The sequence below is a fragment of the Chiloscyllium plagiosum genome, unplaced genomic scaffold, assembly GCF_037043375.1.
Source record: "Chiloscyllium plagiosum isolate Xiang-an unplaced genomic scaffold, Cpla_swu_hap1 HiC_scaffold_3, whole genome shotgun sequence".
NCBI lineage: Eukaryota > Metazoa > Chordata > Chondrichthyes > Orectolobiformes > Hemiscylliidae > Chiloscyllium > Chiloscyllium plagiosum.
Window position 1 is genome coordinate 154,683,302 of NW_028270141.1, and position 24,871 is coordinate 154,708,172.

At 42.9% G+C, this 24,871-nt stretch overlaps 1 protein-coding gene across 1 annotated transcript in view; it reads right to left on the reverse strand.

The window, feature by feature from the left end:
- Positions 1–24,871, reverse strand: part of LOC122540182 (dynein axonemal heavy chain 8-like) — a 1,370,012-nt gene that overhangs the window by 513,336 nt on the left and 831,805 nt on the right. Inside the window, exon 49 of the mRNA XM_087976825.1 lies at positions 22,334–22,495. Within this exon, the coding sequence (XP_087832951.1) occupies positions 22,334–22,495 (162 nt within the window). The remainder of the gene's footprint in view (positions 1–22,333; positions 22,496–24,871) is intronic.

Genomic DNA, 24,871 nt, shown 5'->3' on the forward strand with positions numbered 1-24,871 from the left:
TAACGTGCAAGAATGGAGGCCAGGTTATGTATGAATGTTCCATGATAATGCATCAGCCCAAGGAAAGACCTAAGCTCTTGTACAGGTGTGCGAACCGGGGCACTTTGATTGCCCTCACTCCATCTTCCAACAGGTGTAACTTCTCGACTCTGTAACCCAAGTCAGTCACATAGGGTGCCTAGAATACACATTTTGACCTTTAAGGTGTGCACCTGCTTGGGAGAAATGTCTAAGGTAAAAACAATGACTGCAGATGCTGGAAACCAGATTCTGGATTAATGGTGCTGGCGTAAGACTTCCGTTTCCCCAGCTCCCAACGCCTCATCTTCACCATGCATATCCAGTTCCTCTACACCTCCATCCGCCATGACCAGGGTCTCCAAGCCCTCTATTTCTTCCTCTCCCGATGTCCCCAACAGTACCCTTCCACTGACACATTCATTCATTTGGCCAAACTGGTCCTCACCCTTAACAATTCCATTTTCGAATCCTCCCATTTCCTCCAGACCAAAGAGGTAGCCATGGGCACCCGTATGGGCCCCAGCTATGCCTGTCTCTTTGTTGGCTACGCAGAACAGTCCATCTTCCGGAATTACACCGGCACTACTCCCCACCTCTTCCTCCGCGACATTGATGACTGCATTGGCGCCACCTTGTGCTCCCGCGAGGAGGTTGAGCAATTCATCAACTTCACCAACACATTCCACCCACACCAGATGGCCTCCTTCTTTAGAGACCGCAATTTCCCTTCCCATGGTTAAAGATGCCCTCCAACGCATCTCGTCTACATTCCGCACCTCCGCTCTCAGACCCCACCCCTCCAACCGTAACAAGGACAGAACGCCCCTGGTGCTCACCTTCCATCCTACCAACCTTTGCATAAACCAAATCATCCGCCGACTTTTCCGCCACCTCCAAACGGACCCCATTACCAGTGATATATTTCCCTCCCCACTCTTTTCCGCCTTCCGCAAAGACCGTTCCCTCCGTGACTACCTGGTCAGGTCCATGCCCCCCTACAACCCACCATCCCATCCTGGCACCTTCCCCTGCCACCGAAGGAATTGCAAAACCTGCACCCATACCTCCTCCCTCACCTCCATCCAGGGCCCTAAAGGAGCCTTCCACATCCATCAAAGTTTTACCTGCACATCCACCAATATCATTTATTGTATCCGTTGCTCCTGATGCGGTCTTGTCTACATTGGGGAGACTGGACACATCCTAGCAGAGCGCTTTAGGGAACATCTCTGGGACACCCGCACCAATCAACCACACTGCCCTGTGGCCCAACATTTCAACTCCCCGTCCCACTCTGCCGAGGACGTGGAGGTCCTGAGCCTCCTTCACCACCACTCCCTCACCACCCGACGCCTGGAGGAAGAACGTCCCCTCTTCTGCCTCGGAACACTTCAACCCCAGGGCATCAATGTGGACTTCAACAATTTCCTCATTTCCCCTTCCCCCACCTCACCCCAGTTCCAAACTTCCAGCTCAGCACTTTCTCCATGATTTGTCCTACCTGCCTATCTTCTTTTCCACCTATCCACTCCCCCCCCCTCCCTGACCTATCACCTTCATCCCCTCCCCCACTCACCTATTGTACATTGTGCTACTTTCTCCCCACCCCCACCCTCCTCTCATTTATCTTTCCACCCTTCAGCCATTCTGCCTGTATTCCTGATGAAGTGCTTTTGCCCGAAACGTCGATCTTACTACTCCTCGGATGCTGCCTGAACTGCTGTGCTTTCCCAGCACCACTAATCCAGAAATGTCTAAGGACTGTGTCCAAGTTCTTTAAGTTCTCATTATTGGTCTTCCTTGTTATTAGCATGTCAACTAGATAAATGGCAATCTGGGGTATACCTTGTAAAATGTTCTCCATCATCCGCTGAAATATTGCACAGGCTGGTGACACCCCAAATGGCAGTCTCGTATATTAGTACAAATCCTATGATTATTAATTGTAGCATATATCTAGGGATCCTCAGCTACCCACAATTTCAGGTACACATGTCTCATGTCAAGCTTCACCGAAGACAGTCCCCTGCCAACCTTGCATATAAATCCTCTTTGTGAGGAATTGGGTATTTATCCAGCTGTGAAAAGGGGTTCACAGTTTGTTAAAATCCCCACAAAGATGAACCAACTCATCAGGCTTCACAATCAGTATGATCGATGCTGTCCAATCCACAAACTGGGCTGGTTTGATGAATCTTTTGCTTTTAACCCTTCTGATTTCTGCCTCTACTTTTGCCTGTTAGCCAAATACCACTGGGCAGGCCTGGCAGAATCATGGAATTGCTTCCTGGTCAACATGCAAGGTGACCTTGGCTTCTTTGATAGTCCCCAGACCTTTCTGAAAAACTTCCAGGCATTTAATTAGGACTTCACTCAGGCAGTCATAGAGTCATAGAGTCCTACAGCATAGAGACAGGCCCTTTGGCCCAAACCTGTACATGCCGACCAAGATGTCCATCCACGCTAACTCCATTTCCCTGCACTTGGCCCATATCCTTCTGGACCATTTCTATCCATGTATTTGTCCAAATGCTTTTTAAATATTGTTAATGTACCCTCCTCAACCACATCTACTGGCAACTTATTCCATATGCACACCACCTTCTGTGTTAAAAAGTTTCCCCTCAGTTTTCCTTTTATTCTTTCCACTCTCACTTTAAACTAATGTCCTTTCTCCTTGATCCCCCAATGCTGGGAAAAAGACTGAGTGCATTCACCTTATCCATGCCTCTTGTGATCTTAATACATTTCTATAAGATTTCCCCTCAGGTACCTATGCTCTCAAAAAAAAATCCTACCTTGTTCAACCTCTCCCTGTGAGTCAGACCATTGAGTCCTGCAAACATCTTTGTAAATTTCTTCTGCACTCTTTCTAGTTTAATAACATCCTTCCTATAACAAGATGACCAAAACTGAACACAATACTCCAACTGCGGCCTCACCAACATCCTGTATAACTGCAACATAACTTACCCACTTCTATACTCAATGCCCTGACTGATGATGGCCAGTGTGTCAAAAGCCTTCTTCATTGCCCTGTCTACCTGTGACTCCACTTTCAAAGAATCGTGTACCTGAACTCCATGGTCCCTTTGTTCCACTGCTCACATTAAGGCCCTAACATTCACCATAAGACTCCTACCTTGACTTGATTTTCCACAATGGAAGTCCTTACACTTATCCATATTAAACACCATTCGCTATTTCTGGGCCCACTTCCCCATCTGATCAAGGTCCTGCTGTAATTTCTGATAATCTTCCTCACTGTCCACAATACCGCCTATTTTAGTGTCATCAGCAAACTTACTAATCATAAGACCATAAGACCATAAGACATAGGAGTGGAAGTAAGGCCATTCGGCCCATCGGGTCCACTCCGCCATTCAATCATGGCTGATGCGCATTTCAGCTCCACTTACCAGCGTTCTCCCCGTAGCCCTTAATTCCTCTAGACAACAAGAATCTATCAATCTCGGCCTTGAAGACATTTAGCGTCCTGGCTTCCACTGCACTCCGTGGCAATGAATTCCACAGGCCCACCACTCTCTGGCTGAAGAAATGTCTCCGCATTTCTGTTCTGAAATGACCCCCTCTAATTCTAAGGCTGTGTCCACGGGTCCTAGTCTCCTCGTCTAACGGAAACAATTTCCTAGCATCCACCTTTTCTAAGCCATGTATTATTTTGTACGTCTCTATTAAGTCTCCCCTTAATCTTCTAAACTCCAACGAATACAATCCCAGTATCCTCAGCCGTTCCTCATATGTTAGACCTGTCATTCCAGGGATCATCCGTGTGAATCTCCGCTGGACACGTTCCAGTGCCAGTATGTCCTTCCTGAGGTGTGGGGACCAAAACTGGACACAGTACTCCAAATGGGGCCAAACCAGAGCTTTATAAAGTCTTAGTAGTACATCTCTGCTTTTATATTCCAACCCTCTTGAGATATGAGACAACATTGCATTCGCTTTCTTAATCACGGACTCAACCTGCATGTTTACCTTTAGAGAATCCTCGACTAGCACTCCCAGATCCCTTTGTGCTTTGGCTTTATTAATTTTCTCACCATTTAGAAAGTAGTCTATGCTTTTATTCTTTTTGCCAAAGTGCAAGACCTCGCACTTGCTCACGTTAAATTCCATCAGCCATTTCCTGGACCACTCTCCCAACCTGTCTAGATCCTTCTGTAGCCTCCCCACTTCCCCAGTACTACCTGCCTGTCCACCTAACTTCGTATCATCGGCAAACTTCGCTAGAATGCCCCCTGTTCCCTCATTCAAATCATTAATATATAATGCGAACAGCTGTGGCCCCAGCACCGAACCCTGCGGGACACCGCTCGTCACCGGCTGCCATTCTGAAAAAGAACCTTTTATCCCAACTCTCTGCCTTCTGTTAGACAGCCAATCCTCAATCCATCCCAGCAGCTCACCTCGAACACCATGGGCCCTCACCTTGCTCAGCAGCCTCCCGTGTGGCACCTTATCAAAGGCCTTTTGAAAGTCTAGATAGACCACATCCACTGGGTACATTCTTGCCTTGTACATTCTCATCCAAATCACTGATATAGGTAACAAACAGCAATGGGCCCAGCACTGACTCCTGACGTACTCCACTAGTCACAGGCTTCCAGTCCGACAAGCATCCTTCCACTATTACCCTCTGCTTCCTACCATCAAGCCAACTGTGTATCCAATTTGCCAACTTCCCCTGGATTCTATGCAATCTAACCTTCCAGTGCAACCTACCATATGGAACCTTATTAAAGGCCTAATTGACATCCATGTAGACTACGTCTGTCACCCTGCTCTTGTCAACCTTACTGGACACTTCATCAAAGAACTCCAACAAATTTGTGAGGCATTACCTATCATGTGCAAAGCTATGCTGACTATTCCTAATCAAACCCCATCTTTCCAAATGCATGCATATCTTACCCCAGTCATTTTCTAATCAAAAAATGTTGAGCCAATCAAGGTGAATCTTTCTCAACAAGTAACCCTATCAAGCTTGGACCTGAGCCTTTTACTGAAATCAGTGGGAACTGAACCAGCTGCTCCTCACAAGACAGCAGAATTGAAGTTGTACCCTTAATGTGTACAGGTTCCCCAGTATACGTTTGCAGTCTCACCAACTTAAGTGCAAACTTAAGTGTTGGCCTCTAGGGTGAATTTGCTAAAGACTGCTTCTGCGATCACCAAAACAGCCATGCCACTGTTGACCTCCATTAGAACTGGGTGACTTTTTTTTTCTTTTCTTTTTTCTTTTTTTTTCTTTTAACCCCCACACTACCACCTAAGTGCGGTAGTACTTATTTTTTCCCCAGCACCCATGGTGTGTGTGTGCAGGGGTGAGACACAGTGAAAGACACAAAGTGCACGAATCTTTATTCAAATTCCACCACCAGGAAGATAGGAAAACACCCGGGTGGCCAGTGACAAAAGGGCAGTGCTGTTTGATCAAAACAGTGAAGGGGAGAGTAGGGACTAAATCAAAATAGAGTTGGAGGGAGAAATGATGCACTCCACTCCCTGCGGCGCCCACCTCTCCCTGAACAACTCCAGGGTGTTGGTCGACACCGCGTGCTCCTTCTCCAAGGACACCCGGGCCCTAATGTAAACTGGGTGACTATTTTTTTTTTCTTTTTCTTTTTTTTTCTTAATTTAACCCCCACACTACCACCTAAGTGCGGTAGTGCTTATTTTATCCCCAGCACCCATGGTGTGTGTGTGCAGAGGTGAGACACAGTGAAAGACACAAAGTGTACGAATCTTTATTCAAATTCCACCACCAGGAAGATAGGAAAACACCCGGGTGGCCAGTGACAAACACTGCCCTTCACATCAAAGGGCAGTGCTGTGTGATCAAAACAGTGAAGGGGAGGGTAGGGACTAAATCAAAATAGAGTTGGAGGGAGAAATGATGCACTCCACTCCCTGCGGCGCCCACCTCTCCCTGAACAACTCCAGGGTGTTGGTCGACACCGCGTGCTCCTTCTCCAAGGACACCCGGGCCCTAACGTAAACTGGGTGACTATTTTTTTTTTATTTTTCTTTTTTTTTCTTAATTTAACCCCCACACTACCACCTAAGTGCGGTAGTGCTTATTTTATCCCCAGCACCCATGGTGTGTGTGTGCAGAGGTGAGACACAGTGAAAGACACAAAGTGTACGAATCTTTATTCAAATTCCACCACCAGGAAGATAGGAAAACACCCGGGTGGCCAGTGACAAACACTGCCCTTCACATCAAAGGGCAGTGCTGTGTGATCAAAACAGTGAAGGGGAGGGTAGGGACTAAATCAAAATAGAGTTGGAGGGAGAAATGATGCACTCCACTCCCTGCGGCGCCCACCTCTCCCTGAACAACTCCAGGGTGTTGGTCGACACCGCGTGCTCCTTCTCCAAGGACACCCGGGCCCTAACGTAAACTGGGTGACTATTTAAAACCAGATGTTTATTTTGATTGGTTCTGATTTAGATGTGGCTAAGCAACTTAACTGTTCCAAATTAGTTGTAAATGGGCTTTCCAGGCTGTGCACTCTCCTGGATACTGGACTCTGAGTTGTCTTATTCAGTTTAGGTCTAGTGGGACTCTTTAGCTGTCCTGAGGCCGCATACCAGCAGCAACTACAACGGTTTGGCAGCCCTGGTCCTGAACAAAATTTTAACAGTTTGGCCGAAGCTTGGCTTTGTTTTGAGGTTTTGTTGTGGGTTGACCTGCAGTCCCTTTGTTGAGGATATGCCCTGAGTGAGGCTAAGCAATTCTCTTCACCGGAGTGGTGCTCCCCAAGCTCAGTCAGACTGGCGACTGTGTCCACTTCTATTAGAATACCCTGCAACCCACATGCTCCACTTGCCGCATTTTCTAATAATAAAGCCAGTTGCAGTGTCTGTTTGAAGTCCAATTGAGCTTCAGCTAGTAGGCTCTTTTGCATGGTTATATAATTAATCCCACATACCAAATGGTCTCTCGGCATTTCATTAAGGGTTAAACCAAAGTCACATGCCTTTGCCAGTCATCTTAACTGAGTCAAAAATCCTGATATGGATTCTCCTGGTTCTCAAATTGCCAAGTAAAACTGAAACCATCTCAGAATTAGAGGCTTAAGCTCATAATATTGCTTAACTAACATATAAAAAAAAACCTCCACAGTCTTTTCCTCAAATAATGGAAAATTTTAAACTTATCGACTGGAGTTTAGGTGATGGTGAGTGCTTTCTCCATGAAAGTCTTTGTAAACATATGACCTCCCTTTTTTGAAACTGCATCACTTTTGGATTCCAAATCTCTCTCTTCTTTTTCCATTTTCTTCTCCTTTTGGCTCTCCTGAAAAGTTCATTAATTCTCTTTCTTTTAGAGTCATAAAGTATGAAAGCATGGAAGCAGACCTTTTGGTCCAACCTCTCCATGCCAAAGAGGTTCCCAAACTAAACTAGTCCCATTTACCTGGGTTTGGCCCATATTCCTCCAAACCTATCCTATCCACATGTCTTTGAAGTTACCCACCCGAGGAAAAGACCTTTAGTATTCACCTCATCTATGCCCCTCATGATTTCATAAACCTCTGTAAGGTAACCCCTTAACCACCTTCACTCCAGTGAAAGAAGTTCCACCAATCTAGCCTCTCCTTATAACTCAAACCCTCCAGTTCCAGCAATGTCCTGGTAAGTCCTTTCTGAACCCTTTCCAATTTAATAATATCCTTCCCATAACTGGGTGACCAGAACCGTACAGGGCATAAGTGAGGACTACAGATGCTGGAGATAAGAGTCAAAATTAGAGTGGTGCTGGAATAGCACAGCAGATCAGGCAGCATCCAAAGAGCAGGAAAATTGACGTTTCAGGCAGGAACCCTTCATCAGGACTGTACACTGTACTCCAAAATCTGGCCTCAACATGATGTCCCGACACCTATACTCAATGGTCTGAGCAATGAAGGCAAGCATGCTTACTCCCTTCTTAACCACCCTGTCTACCTATGATGCAGCTTTCAAAGAACTATGTACCCGAACACCTTGGTCTCTCTGTACGACAATGCTATCCAAGTCCCTACCATTAACAGTATAGGTTCCACCCTTGTTCACTTTACCAAAATGCAATACCTCATATTTGTCTAAATTAAAGTCTATCTACCACTCCTCAGCCCATTCATCCAATTGATCAAGATTCCTTTGTAATCTTAGATAACCTTCTTTACTGTTGACTACCCCAATTTTGGTGTCGTCCACAAACCTACTAAACCATGCTCCTAAATTCTCAACCAAATCACAATTACAAACAAAAGTGGACTCAACACCAATCCCTGCAGAACACCAGTAGTCACAGGGCTGCAGTCCTAAACTCAACCCTCCATTACCACCCTATGTCTTTTACTGTCAAGCCAATTTTATATCCAATTGGCAAGCTCTCTCTGAATCCCAAGTGATCTAACTTTACTGATTAGTCTACCATGTGGAACTTTGTCTAAATCTTTACTAATGTCAATGTAGACAACATCTACCACTCTGCCCTCATCAAGCTTTTTAGCTATGTCCTCAATCAAGTTTGTGAGACATGATTTCCTACGTACAAAGCCATGCTGACTATCCCTAATCAGGTCTTGTCTCTCCAAATGCACGTATATTCTATCACTCAGAATCCCCTCCAAAAGCTTACCCACTGCTGATGTCAGACTCATAAGTCTATAATTCCCAGGCTTCTCCTAACAGCCTTTTCAAAATAAAGGCACAACATTTGCCATCCTCCAGTCCTATTGCTGTAGATGATACAAATATCTCAGCTGGGGCCCAGCAATTACTTCTCTAACTTCCCACAATGTCCTGGGATACACTTGATTAGGTCCCAGAAATTCATCCACATTTATGTTTCTTTTAAGACCTCCAACACTTGCTGTTCAGTAGTGTGGACTGTGTAAAATATATCAATATTTGAATGAATGATTCTATTCTAAAATGTATTTGGGAAAATACAGTGAAAAGTGTTTTGTTGCCATAATCCGGCACCATTGTGGATTACAAATTGAATAAAGGAAATTACTCTAATAGAGCTTCATCTTCTGTTCAATTGATAGAAAAATATAAGACCAGAAGACCATAAGACACAGGAGCAGAAATTAGGTCATTCAGCCCATCAAGTCTGCTCTGCCATTCAATCATGACTGATAAGTTTCTCAACCCTATTTTCTTGCTTTCTCCCCGTAACCTTTGATCCCCTTGGCAATCAAGAGTCTATCTATCTCGGTTTTAAATATACTCAATAATGTGGCCTCCGCAGCCTTCTGTGGCAATGGATTCCACAGTTGCACCAATCTCTGGCTAAAGAAGTTTCTCCTTATCTCCATTCAAAAGGGCCTTCCCTTTATTCTAAGGCTGTGCCCTCGGGTCTTTGTCTCTCCTGCCAATGGAAACATCTTCCCAAAGTCCACTTTGTCCAGACCATTCTGCAAGTTTCAATCAGATTTCCCCTTAATCCTTCTAAACTCCATTGAGTATAATCTCAGAGTCCTCAAACGTTCCTCATATGTTAAGCCTTTAATTCCTGGGATCATTCTCGTGAATCTCCTCTGGCTCCAGGACCAATACAGTCTTCCTGAGCAAGTTTTGAGAAGATTTGTAGCTCAGGTTGAGGTTCTGATGTAGGTTTGCTCGCTGAGGCTGGAAGGTTCATGTTCAGATGTTTCATCACCATATTAGGGAACATTTTCAGTGAGCCTAAGAACAAAGCATTGCTGATGATTCCTGGTTTCGATGTAAATGTTTGGGTTTCTCTGGGCTAGTGATGTCATTTCCTATGGTGATGTCATTTCTGGTTCTTTTCCCGGGGGTGGTAAATCGGGTCCAATTCAATGTGTTTGTTGATAGAGTTCCAGTTGGAGTGCCATACTTCTAGGAATTCTCACATGTGTCTATGTTTGGCTTGTCTTAGGATGGATATGTTGTCCCAATTGAACTGGTGTCCTTCCTCACCTGTATGTAAGGATATTAGTAAGAGAAGGTCATGTCATTTTGTGGCTAGTTCAACACATCCATCCTAGGACAAGCCAAACACAGACATGCATGAAAATTCCTAGAAGTATGGCATTCCAACCAAAATTCTACAAACAACACATTGACTTGGACCTGACTTACCACCCCCTGAGAAAAAGAACAGGAAATGACATCACCACAGGAAATGATATCACCACAGGAAATGACATTACCAACCCAAAGAAACCCAAACATGTAATTAGAAAGCAGGAATCATCAGCAATGCTTGTCCTGAGGCTCACTGAAGATGTTGGCTGAATCATTCCTGAAGAAGGGCTTATGCCCGAAACGTCGATTCTCCTGTTCCCTGGATGCTGCCTGACCTGCTGCGCTTTTCCAGCAACACATTTTCAGCTCTGATCGCCAGCACCTGCAGACCTCACTTTCTCCTCACTGAAGATGTTACCTAATATGGTGGTGAAACATCTGAACATGAACCTTCCAGCTCAGTGAGCAAATCTACATCCAATCTTCCTGAGGTTTGGACCCCAGATTTGTTCACAACATTCTCAATGTGGTCTGACCAGAGCTTTATAAAGCCTCAGAAGTGCATCTCTGCTTTTATATTCTGTTCCTCTCGAGATGAATGACAACATTGTATTTGTCTTCCGAACTACTGACTCAACCTGCAAGTTTACCTTGAGAGAATCCTGGACTAGGACTACCAAGTTCCTTTGCAATTCAGATTTCTGAATTTTCTCCCCATTTATTAAAATAGTCCATGCCTCTATTCTTCCTACCAAAGTGCATGACCTGACACTTTCCCACATTGTATTTCGTCTTCTTTGCCCACACTCTTAACCTGTCAAAGCCTTTCTGCAGCCTCCCGGCCTCCTTAAATCTGCCTGCCCCTTAACCTACCTTTATATCATCTACAAACATATAATCTGCAAATACGAGAACAGAAAAATAAGAAATGATGGTCATCTTTACAGTCCTTCTTGTCAAGCACAACACTGGGTTTTCTCAAGCTCTCCAGGGTTTCTGTAAGGTGTTCTGATCTCCGCACTACAATGAGTCCCCATTCTGGGTCCAACCAATGCCCCAGGAGTCCCCAGCTCTGCAGCCACCACCTCATTGATGTTGTTACAAGTCCCTGCTCCAGGCCCACCATGCAGCCATAGCTGCAGCCACCATCTTGTTGACATCGTTAGGAATCCCTGCTCTGGGCCCACCACACAGCCATAGCTGCAGCCACCATCTTGCTGACATCATTAGGAATCCCTGCTCCAGACCCACCATGCAGCCATCATCTTGCTGACATTGTTAGGAATCCCTGCTCTGGGGCTACTGTAACCACGAGCCACTACTGTAGCCATTGTCTCACAGACTTTGCCATGAGTCCCATTCCAACCTCCAGCAATGACACCTCCTCCACCACTGACAAGAAACAAAATGAAGAAAAAGAAAAAGAAAAAGAAAGAGGACAAAAAGGAAAGAGAAAGAAGGATGCGGCTGACCTGGAGCAGAAAGGCTCAGGAGTGCAAACTCTACTTACTTTGCCAGCACTGCCATCTTTTCTCTCTGAATTTAAAACTCAAAGTTTTCTTATCTCCATATCCCAGTTTTTAAAAAGTTATTTTTTGTATCTCAACCTGCCTCAGTGATTTTCATGTTCAATTGTTCAAATGGAATTGAAATTTTGCTAAGTCAAGTGACTCACCATATTGAAGACCTGAATCATCCTCTATTTCCACTGATGGATAAAGCCATATGCTTTATCAATATTTTAATAATTTCTGCCTTCTTTACTACATCCACAGTTTTTTCGGTTTTTAATTCAAGGACTGTCAAGCTACATTCCTGCACCTAGAGAGTGGCCAGCCTGTAGAAATTAGAGGCAATCCTACCTCGAATTTATTTGCCAATTCCAATCAGATTTTTGATATTTCCTGTAAATCCTGTTCCAACTGTAGGATTGCTTGAACTAATTCTGATAACATCTTATTTTGTTATCAGAAACCTGGTATCTGTCTTTTTATGTTTTACCACTTACAGTTATACAGTCATAGAGATGTGCACTACGGAAACTTTGGTCTAACTCGTCCATGCCAACCAGATATCTTAAACAAACCTAGTCCCATTTGCCAGCATTGGGCACATATCCCTCTAAACCCATCCAGATGCCTTTTAACTGTTGTAATTGAACCAGCTTCCACCATTTCCTCTGGCAGTTCATTCTATACACACACCACTCTGTGTGTAAACATTGCTCCTTAGGTCCCTTTTAAATCTTTCCCTTCTTATATTAAACCAATGCCCTCTAGTTTTACACTCACTCACTCTGGGGAAAATACCTTGTTTATTTACCCTATCCATGCTCCTTATGATTTTATAAACCTCTGTAAGGTCATCCCTCAGCCTTCGATGCTCCAGGGAAAATAGCCCCAGCCTATTCAGCCTCTCCCTCTAGCTCAAACCCTTGCAGCATCCTTGTAAATTTTTCTGAACCCTTTCAAGTTTTATGACATTCTTCCTATAGCAGGGAGACCAAAATTGCACGCAGTATTTCAGAAATGGCCTCATCAATGTTCTGTACAGCCACAGCATGACCTCTGAATTCCTATACTCAATGCACTGACCAAAAATGGCAAGCACCTTCTTCACTATCCTGTCGACCCACTTATGTTGATTCCACATTCAATCCTACATTAACATTATTCAAAAGATCCTGGATGAGGTCCCAAGTATTTGATTCAACTTAACTGGGGACAATCTGCCAATAATCATGCCTGATTTTTCCACAACACCGTCTCCAAAATGCATAAAAATTCCAATTAGACCACAAAGAAGACCAATTTACTTGACTGAATGCTGTTCAGGACAATGATTCCTGAGATGGCAGGGCTAAAGCATGAAGAGAGACTGGATTAATTAGGACTATATTCACTGGAATTCAGAAGAATAAGGAGGAATTTCACAGTAACCTGTAAAATTGTGACAGGAAGGATGTTTTTGACGATCAAGGAATCCAGAACTAGGGGTCACAGACTAAAAATATTCCGTAGGACATTTAGGACTGAGATGAGAATTTTCTGCACCTAGAGAGTGGCCAGCCTAGGCAAATGTATGACACAGAAAATAGTTGAGACTAAAACATTGAATGCTTTAAAGAATGTGTTGGAATGGTGGATCAGACTCCAAAGGGCTGAATGACCTATTTGAATATTCTGTAGAGTCATAGAAATATACAGCATGGAAACAGACCCTTCGGTCCAACCTGTCCATGCTGACCAGATATACCAACCCAATCTAGTCCCACCTGCCAGCATCCTACCCATATCCCTCTAAACCTTTCCAATTCATATACCCATCCAAATGTTTCTTAAATGTTGCAATTGGACCAGCCTCTACCACTTCCTCTGGCAGCTCATTCCATACCCATACCATCCTGTGTGTGAAAATGTTGCCCCTTAGGTCTCTTTTATATCTTTCCCCTCTCGCACTAAACCTATGCCCTCTAGTTCTGGATTCCCCGACCCCAGGAAAAGACTTTGCCTATTTACCCTATCCATGCCCCTCATAATTTTGTAAACCTCTATAAGGTCACCCCTCAGCCTCCAAGGCTCCTGGTAAAACAGTCCCAACCTATTCAGCTCTCTCTATAGCTCAAATCCTCCAACCCTGGCAACATCCTTGTAAATCTCTTCTGAACCCTTTCAAGTTTTACAACATCATTCCGATAGGAAGGAGACCAGCATTGCACACAATATTCCAACAGTGGCCTAACCAATGTCCTGTACAGCCACAATATGACCGCCCAACTCCTGTACTCAATACTCTGACCAATAAAAGGAAACATACCAAACGCCTTCTTCACTATCCTATCTACCTGTGACTCCACTTTCAAAGAGCTATGAACCTGCACTCCAAGGTTTCTTTGTTCAGCAACACTCCCTAAGACCTTACCATTAAATGTATACGTCCTGCTAAGATTTGCTTTCCCAAAATGCAGCACCTTGCATTTATCTGAATTAAACTCCATCTGCCACTTCTCAGCCATTGGCCCATCAGGTCAAGATCCTGTTGTAATCTGAGGTTACCCTCTTCGCTGTCCACTACACCTCCAATTTTGGTGTCATCTGCAAACTTACTAACTATACCTCTTATGCTCACATCCAAATCATTTACATATATGACAAAAAGTCATGATCCTTATGGCACTCCACTGGTCACAGGCCTCCAGTCTGAAAAACAACCCTCCACCACCACCCTCTGTCTTCTACCTTTGAGCTAGTTCTGTATCCAAATGGCTAGTTCTCCCTGTATTCCATGAGATCTAACCTTGCTAATCAGTCTCCCATGGGGAACATTGTTGAACGTCTTACTGAAGTCGATATAGATCGCATCTACCGCTCTGCCCTCATCAACTTCTTTGTTACTTCTTCAGAAAACTCAATCAAGTTTGTGAGACATGATTTCCCACGTACAAAGCCACGTTGATTGTCCCTAATCAGTCCTTGCCTTTCCAAATACATGTACATCCTGTCCCTCAGGATTCCCTCTAACAACTTGCGCACCAACGAGGTCAGACTCACCGGTCTTTAGTTCCCCGGCTTGTCCTTACCGCCCTTCTCAACCAGTGGCACCACGTTAGCCAACCTCCAGTCATCCGGCACCTCACCTGTGACTATTGATGATACAAATATCTCAGCAAGAGGCCCAGCAATCACTTCTCTAGATTCCCACAGAGTTCTAGGGTACACCTGATCAGGTCCTGGGGATTTATCCACCTTTACCCATTTCAAGACATCGAGCACTCCCTCCTCTGTAGTCTGAACATTTTGCAAGATGTCACCATCTATTTCCCTACAATCTATATCTTCCATATCCTTTTCTACAGTAAATACTGATGCAATGTTTCCATGGTTTATAAGAATTCACAGCAGGTTTTGTCATTAACAGAAAATAACTCAATTTCTTATAACACACAACTTTATTGAAATGCAGAGAAATGAAAATATTTTTAATCTACTACTATGCAACTTAAACTTCAAAAACCCCAATTCCACACAATAATGATTCACAATTAAGATAGGAAAATGACAAACGGTTTCTCACAAATGCTATGCATGGAATAAAAATATAGTCAGGGTAAACAAGCCTCTGTGAAATTATTTCATGCAGTTTTGTTGTTTTATGTTAAGCACTGATGGCAAATGGTTGTCCATTGGTAATGGTTATTCTTCAATACAGAGCTCGATGCTACAATTAATATATTGGGTTCATTCTGAATAAATGGATTAATTTTCCCTGATCTTCCAATATGCGAGCCGTAAAACTGGGTAAAAAGGGGTGACATGAACAGGCATATATACAAAATCATAAACTGCAGGATAAACTCAGAAGGTTTGGCAGCATTGGTGGACAGAAAGGAGTTCTGAAGAAGGGTCACTTGACCCGAAACATTAACACAGATTTCTCTCCACCGATGCTGTCAGATCTCATGAGTTTTTCTGGCAATTTCTGATTTTGTTTCAGATTTCCAGCATCTACAATTCTTTGGCTTTTTGAGACATACATGCAAATTGTGAGTATCTGTTGGCCCTCCTGCCTCTTTATTTTGCATCATCCTCCAATAGGATCATGGCTGATATGATTATGGTCTCAACATCACATTCCCACCTATCCCCAAATAACCTTTGTTCAGCATGAATCCATCTCCCACTACATTAACAGCATTAAGTGATCCTACCTCTATTGTTTTCTCAAGAAGAGAATTCTGGAGACTCACAACTCTTTAAAAAAAAAACTCTTGTTCTAAACCTCAATGCCAATTCAACCTATTAAATGCTTTCTCATGAGTTAATATACCATCCCAGTCACATGAACGTAGTCTGAAATACTTCTTAAATACAGATACAAAAGCTGTATTCTAGATGATCTCTTATCAACATTTCATAAAGCTTTATAAAAACATCTATGTTTTATATTTCATTCCACTAGCGTTAAACAGCAACATTCCATTTGCCTTCCACATACTTGCTATAATTGCTTGCTGTACCTGCTTACTCATTTTGTGATTCATCAGTTATGTTAAAGAAGGTGTTATCAACAGTGCTATCTAGCAGCACCTGCTCAGTAATAACCTACTCAGTGACACCCAGTTTGGGTTCTGCCAGGGCCACTCAGCTCCTGACTTCATTACAGCCTTGGTTCAAACACAGGCAAAGGTGCTGATTCGAAATGTGACAGCTTTTGACTTCAAGGGGCTTTGACCAAGTGTAGCATCAAGGATCCTGATAAAACTGGAGTCAATGGGAATCAGGGGAAAATCTCTTCTTTGGTTAGGCTGTACCTAACGCATTGGAAGATGGTCATGGTTATTGGAGATCTGTCATCCCAGCTCCAGGATATCTCTGCAGGAGTTCCTCAGGGTACTGCCTTCGGCCCAACCAACTTCATCAATGGTCTACCCTACATCAAAAGGTTCAAAATGGCAATGTTCAATGATGTTGGTATAATGCTCAGCACCATTTGCGATTCCTCAGGTACTAATGCTGTCCATATTCAAGTGCAGCAAGACCTGCACAATATTCAGACTTGGGCTGAAGAGAGGTAAGCAACATTTGTGTCACACAAAAGCCTGGAAGTAACAATCTCCAATAAGAGACAACTTAACTATCACCCCTTAACATTCAATGGTGTTACCATCACTGAATCTCCCACTATCAATATCCTAGGGCAGAGGTGGGGAACCTTTTCATGTTGGAAGGCCACATTATGTTAGTTGTAATCTAATAAGGCCGCATCCAAGAAACTTTTATATATTCTTCAAAATTCACATTTTTAAAATTGTGGCGGTCAGTCTGTGAAGATTATTTTGTTGAATTTTCTTTTACTCTCTGGTATTTTAAATACATTCATTTTAAGATTAAAATAAAAATAATAAAGGATGAAAAAAACATATTAATAAAAAATAAAAGATTTGTTCTGCATAATTTGGATTCATTCAAAAGGCCACACACAATGGCCTAGAAGGCCACATGTAGCCTTAAGGCCGCAGGTTCCCCACCCCTGTCCTAGGGGGTTACCATTGATCAGGCTAGCCAAACAAATACAGTAGCTACAAGAGCAGGTCAGAGGTTAGGAATACTGCAGTGAGTAACTGACTTTCTGATAATGTAAAGCCTGTCCACTATCGACAAAGCATAAATCAGGAGTATGATGGAGTGCTCCCTGCTTGCCAACAACACACATGGTACAAAATAGCCCGCTTGTTACCATATTCACAAACATCCGCTCTCTTGACCACCGATGCTCAATAATAGAAGCGTGTACCATTTGCAGGATGCGCTGCAGTCTCACCAAAGGTCATTAGACAGCACCCCTCAAACCCACAACCACTACCATCTCGAAGGATAACAGCAGCACGTACATGGAAACACCACCACCTGCAAGTTCCCCTTCAACTCACTCATCACCCCAGTTTAAAAATATATCACTGTTCTTTCACTATCATTGAGCCAAGAACTATAGTGTTCTGCAGTATCTCATTTAGTTGTGTACAGTCAGCAGGGAGCTGCCCCCAAAATTAAGTCTGAACCCTTCGAAATTTTATGATCTCTGAAACAACAAGGGCAAGGAAACCTCCTCTGATTACAATGTGTTGTGTTTCCTTCATTGATGAATCAGTACTCCTCCACATTGAACATGATTTGTTGGAATCACTGAGGATAACTGAAGTGGATCTGTAGCTAGGTCATTACTGACTGAGCTAGTCAATTTCTATAAGACATTACTGCTGGGTTGGGTCTCCAACAGGTGGTGAGGGAGCCAACAAGAGGAAATGTTGACTTTACCGTGTTCTCACCAATCCACCACAGATCTATCTACAAATGATTGTGTTGGTAGGAGAGACCACCTCACAGTCATCACAGAGACAAAGTCTTCTTTAAATTGAGGATTATCCATTGTGTCATGTGACAGACTTTGAGCAGATCTAAGATCTCTAAACTGGGCATCCATGAGGCCCTCTGGTCTATCAGATATATTTAACTAAAATCTTTAACCAAATGGTGTGGAATTTCCTGATTCTATTATTACTAGATAATTCAAAATCAACCATTTGATAATTCTGGCTTAACATTGATGAGGACCATGATAGTAGTGCAGGTTTTTTCTCCTGTTAGTTGTTAAATTGTCACCACCATTCATGATTGGATGTGACAGAACTGCACAGCTTACATCTGATTACATGTGGTTCTACTTTGTCCTCAGAACAATTCAATTGCTTGTAACAATGTAAAGCATACCTTTGTTGCACTGACTTTCAAAGTACCCCAAGTACTCTCTTTTTGTTAATTACTGTTTGAATTGTGTTGATTTCAGCTCGTTGTTACTGTAAAGGGTTTTATATCATGAAACATGTCTATTGATTTTCTTTCCATTGTCTTAGTGGGAGTTCCTTTCTTTTTAAGTAATCAGCCTCTGATTGTAAAACCTTCACCATCCTTTTCAGATTCCTAGGCTTAGTATTGTGCTTCACTGGTGAGATGAGGGAAGGTTACTGGGACATAGCTCTCAGCCCCTCTTACCATGATCTTCTACTCTTGGGATAATTCTTTTGAGGGGCTTTAATTTATCTCCTTTACAAGTATATAGATTGTGTACAAGATAACAATCTGTCATCTTCAAAATGACCTGCTTATTCCTACTTTGTCTGATGACCAATTTTCAATCCACAGTGGTATTCAATCCTATGCAATTTATGTTTGTGTACTAAATTTGTGCATGAGATCTTAATAAAAACCTTCTGAAAATCCAAATATACAACACTGCTGTACCCCTGTTACAAGTAATGTCAAAAACTATAGCTGGATTGTCAAATATGACAACTTTCGTAAATCCATGGTGACACAGGACTATGCACAGGACTATGTGTGCTGAAATTATTGGAAATAGTGGTGCAGGTTAAATAAATTATTAATAAGACATACAGGTTTCAATGCCTTATAAACAGAGTTAAAAATCACCTAATACCAGGTTACAATCCAACAGGTTTATTTGAAAGTACAAGCTTTCACAGCACTGCACCTTTGAGCAGGGAGAAGATACAGAAGCCTGAACACATGCACCAGACGTTTTTGAAACAGTTTCTACCCTACTGTTGTTAGAATACTGAATGGACTCACAAACTCTTAACATACCTGTACTTGTCTTTTTGCCGCTGTTTACCTATCATTTATTTATCTATGCTACTTAACTATGTGATCTGCCTGTATTGCTCGCAAGACAAAGCTTTTCACTGTGCCTCGGTACACATGACAATAAATTCAATTCAATTCAATTTTTTAGATTAGATTTCCTACAGTGTGGAAACAGGTCCTTTGGCCCAACAAGTCCACACTGACCCTCTGAAGAGTAACCCACCCAGACCCATTCCCTCTGAATGATGCACTGAACACTATGGACAATTTAGCATGGTCAATGCACATCTTTGGACTGTAGGAGGAAACCGGAGCACCTGGAGGAAACCCACGCAGGCACAGGGAGAATGTGCAAACTCCACATAGACAGTCATCCAAGGCTGGAATTGAACCTGGGACCCTGGTGCTGTGAAACCACTGAGCCACCGTGCCTCCCCCTCCCCCTCCCCCTCCCCCTCAACTCAACTCAACTTATCAGGAAGCTAGCAGGTCAGGATCATAGGATGCACAAATAAATAAAAGATCAAAGTGTCATACAACTGATGTGATGTATTAGACAAACCTAGATGGCTGTTAAGTCTTTAATCATTTAAAATGGGGTTTGCAGTTTTGATTGATTAATATATAAATCCCAGAACTTCTTTCAAGTCACTGCCCAGCGATAACTTAAGGTTTTATCAGTATAAAATAGGTAAATTCTTAGCTCAGACAACGCATTAAAGGTGTGAGGTTAGAGTGTGTCTGTATCCCATCTGGAATGGGATGGACTTTATTTCCAAAGTAGGAATTTTGTGTGTGTGTGTGTGTGTGTGTGTGTGTGTGTGTGTGTGTGTGTGTTGTGTGTGTGTGTGTGTGTTCGTTCACCTGTAGTGTCACATGAATCCAAGATCCCAGTTGAGGATCAGTGGTGCTGGAAGAGCACAGCAATTCAGGCAGCATCCGATGAGCAGCAAAATCGACGTTTCGGGCAAAAGACCTTCATTCCAGTTGAGGCCATCCTCATAGGTACCAAATTCGGTAATCAGCCTCTGCTCTGCAACTCTGCATTGTTGTGTATCCCGACGTCCGCCTTGGAGGACAGTCGCCTGAAGATCCAAGGCTGAATGTCTTTGACCGCTAGAGTGTTACATATTAATCAATCGAAACGTGCATCCCGATTCTCAATGATTGAAAACTTGACAGCCATCTAGGTTTGTCTAATACATCGTATCAGTTGTATGACACTTTGATCTTTTACTTATAAATCTGTGTCCAATGTACTGCCCCACTAGCTACCTGATGAAGGAGCAGCACTCTGAAAGCTTGTACTTTCAAATAAACAGGTTGGACTAAAACCTAATGTGATTTTTAACTTTGTACAACCCAATCCAACAGTGCCACCTCCACATCATAAACAGCAGCAATGGAAATTATGATGATTCTTTCTAAAACACTACTATGGCTCCATTTAGAATATTGTGCATAGTTCTGGCCACGACATTTCAGAAATTATACCAAGAGATAAGAGAGAATTCTGAAAAAATATTTGCAAGAATCATTCCAGGGATCAGAGTGGTTAGACTGCTGGTGTTGGTCTTTTTAGGAAAGAAGTTGAGAGGCAATTTATTACAGGTGTTCAACTGTTTGAGAGGCTGGACAGAGAAAATCAAGATAGACAATGCTCATTGGCATTTGGAATGTGAGCCAGAGAACATTGATTTCAGATGAAATCTAAAAATTGATGCAACATGGGAAAATCAAGTTTCAACCCATAAGTGGTTAGGTTTTAGAACACATTGCCTGACATTGTGGAGGAAGACACAATCATGGTTTCAAAAGAGTAGTGGATAATTATCTGAAGAGAAAATATTTTCAAGGCTACACCTAAACATGGGGGATTGGAACTTGCCAAGAGCTGCATTGGGTATGACTGGACAAATGGCATCTTCTTATGCAGTAACCATTCTATCATTCTATTATTTTATTCTACCCCAAAATCGGACCTCTGCATTTTATTGTAACTTAATAAATGAGAACATTACAGTTTTGCTTCAGAGTCATAGAGTCATAGAGATGTACAGCATGGAAACAGACCCTTTTGTCCAACTCGTCCATGCCGACCAAATATCTCAACCCAATCTAGTCCCACCTGCCAGCATCCGGCCCACATCCCTCCAAACCCTTCCTATTCATATACCCATCCAGATGCCTTTTAAATGTTGCTATTGTGCTAACCTCCACCAATTCCCCTGGTAGTTCATTCCATGCACATACCACCCTCTGAGTGAAAAAGTTGCCGCTAAGGTCTCTTTTATATCTTTCCCCTCTCACCCTAAACCTATGCCCTCTAGTTCTGGACTCCCACACCCCAGGGAAGAGACTTTGTCTATTTATCCTATCCATGCCCCTCATGATTTTATAAACTTCTGTAAGGTCACCCTTCAGCTTCCGAAGCTCCAGGGAAAACAGCCCCAGCCTATTCAACCTCTCCCTGTAGCTCAAATCCTCCAACCCTGGCAACATCCTTGTAAGTCTTTTCTGAACCCTTTCAAGTTTCACAACATCTTTCCAATAGGAAGGAGACAAGAATTGCATGCAATATTCCAACAGTGGCCTAACCAATGTCCTGTACAGCCACAACATGACCTCCCAACTCCTGTACTCAATACCCTGACCAATAAAGAAAGCATACCAAGTGCCTTCTTCAATATCCTGTCTACCCACAACTCCACTTCAAGGAGCTATGAACTTGCACTCCAAGGTCTCTTTGCTCAGCAACACTCCCGAGAACCTTACCATCAAGTGTATAAGTCCTGCTAAGATTTGCTTTCCCAAAATACAGCACCTCACATTTATCTATCTTTTAACTAATTAGTTTAAATTAAGAAACCTTAACATAATTGAGATACATTTACATTAAAATAAGAGTATGCTATTCACATTTCAAGAATATTGTGTCATAAATTTCTAAATGTGCAGCAGTTCAGTAAATTTGAAAAAATATAGTGATTCATAAATAGTAAAAGAATATTGAAGGTCAGTTAGGGATAAGCAAATGTTACTGTTGACACTGACTTTCATATCTCAAAGAATTGTTTAAAACTTGATGTATATGGTATATGCTTTAAGTGAAATATTAAATAACTCAGTGCATTTACCTGAACAAGTTTGAGATTCCAGGGTGGGTGATTAACTAATCCTGCTATTTCTACCTGATTGGCTACAGCAGCCTGCAGTTCCACATAGGTGCTACTATCCAACTGTATGCCCGGGAACAAATCACTGATCAGGCTGAGGAAAAGTGGCTCATCTTCATCCACCTGTTAATGAAATTCAAATTCATTATAAATTGACTACTCTCACACTGCTAAACATTCACATCTGGAAACCACAGTGGAGCAATGGCTCCATGAGAAACTGTCAATAAGCTGAGCTGCTGACTGCACAGGTTGAAGTGAATTCCCTTCTCTCTAGTTTTCATCCACGAGACGAAGCTTTGACCTGTCCATCCTTCAAAAATTACAACCCCTTCTTTAATCCCCCATTTTTGCTTTAAAATCTTTGAATACATTGTTGTGTCAAAAAAAGTATCCACCTGCTTGGAAATCCCTACAACTTGGCTTTGGTTTGTTTATTTATTTATTCAATATATTGTCACTTGTAGGAGAAAGTGAGGACTGCAGATGCTGGAGATCAGAGCTGAAAATGTGTTGCTGGAAAAGAGCAGCAGGTCAGGCAGCATCCAAGGAGCAGGAGAATCGACGTTTCGGGCATGAGCCCTTCTTCAGGAATCCTGAAGAAGGGCTCATGCCTGAAATGTCGATTCTCCTGCTCCTTGGATGCTGCCTATCCTGCTACGCTTTTCCAGCAACACATTTTCAGCTATTGTTACTTGTACCCAGGTACAGTGTGATGATGCTGTCACTTTAAAAAAGTTATTTTGTCCTTGGTTTTTCTGAAGATAGGTCATAAAGGCAGAGGCTCTGAGGAGTCTAGGGAATTTAAAAGTTTAACAAAGGAAGGGGAGTGGCCAGTTCTCCTGGTTCAGGTAATTTCTAGTTTTTTTAGCTATAGCAGTCACAAGATATGTGAGTCCAGAAAAGTTGCAAGCTTCAGCCAAGGATTTGTCTGACTTTCTTGGAAATCTCTCTCTGGATGTTGTTCCCTCCTACCTGTAAGAATCTGTTTGAATTTGCCTTTATGCTAAGTGGTGTGTTTATGGGAATGTTACTGTATTGGAACAGTTAATTAGTAATAATTACTGTATTGGATTGGTTAGGTTTTCCAAGAGTTAAGTTATTCTACTTTCTGCTTTCTTTTGTTTTTCAACTGTTGTCATAGAGTCATAGAGATAGCCATCAGGCGTAGCATAGGGAACTTTTGCGTCGAATCTGAGCAGATAGGGGAAGACCTAAATGAATTTTTTTGCTTCAGTTTTCACCCAGGAAAGGGTCCTTGTTGTGAATGAGAACTTTGAGGAGCTGGGAAACAGGCTTGAACAGATCAAGATTGAGGATGTTGATGTGCTGGAAATTTCAGCAAACATTAAGATTGATAAGTCCCCAGGGCCAGACCAGGTTTATCCTGGGTTGCTCCAGGAAGTGAGAAAGGAGGTTGCGAAGCCACTGGTGAAGATCTTTGTTACTCACTCTCCATGTGAGTCGTACCGGAGGATTGGAGGGAGGCGAATCCCTAGCAATACAGACTAGTCAGTCTTACGTCTGTGGTCAGCAAGGTTTTGAAAAGAATTCTGAGGGATAGGATTTATGACTATCCGGAAAAGCATAGCATGATTAAAGGCAATAAGCATGGCTTTGTGAGGAGCAGGTCATGCCTCACAAATCTTATTGAGTTCTTTGAGGAGGTGGTGAGACAGGTCAATGAAGGTTGAGCAGTGGATGTGGTGTATAGGGACTTCAGCAAGGCATTTGATAAGGTTCCCCATAGTAGGCTTATTCATAAAGTCAGGAGATATGGGATACAGGGATCTGGCTGTCTGGATTCAGAATTGGTTGGCTGATAGAAGGCAGAGAGTGATTGTAGATGGAAAGATGGACGTCAGTGGTGAATAGTATCCCGCAGGGCTCTATTCTTGGGCCTCTGTTCTTTGTAGTTTTTATAAATGATTTGGATGAGGGGGTTGAGGGATGGGTTAGTAAATTTGCAGATGACACAAAGGTTGGAGGTGCCATTAATAGTATGAAGGGCCAGTGCAGGCTGCAGCATGACAGACAGAATGCAGAGCTGTGCTGAGAAATGGCAGATGCATTTTGGAATGTTGAACTTGAATGCTGAATATAGGATTCAAGACAGGATTCTTGGCATTGTAGAGGAACAAAGGGATCCGGGTGTGCAAGTACATAGATCCCTCAAAGTTGCCACCCAAGTGGATATGTTTGTTAAGAGACCATATGGTGTTTTGGCCTATCATTAACAGGGGGATCGAGTTTATGAGCCACAAGGATTTTCTGCAGCTCTACAAGACCCTGGTGAAACCACACTTGGAATATTGTGTCCAGTCTGGTCGCCCTATTGTCGGAAAAATGCAGAGGTTTTGGAGAGGGTGCAAAGAAGATTTGGCAGGATGCTGCCTGGACTGGAGGGCTTGTCTTATGAAAAGAGGTTGACTAAGCTCGGACTTTTCTCTCTGTAGAGAAGGAGGAAGAGAGGTGACCTGATTGAGGTATACAAGGTAA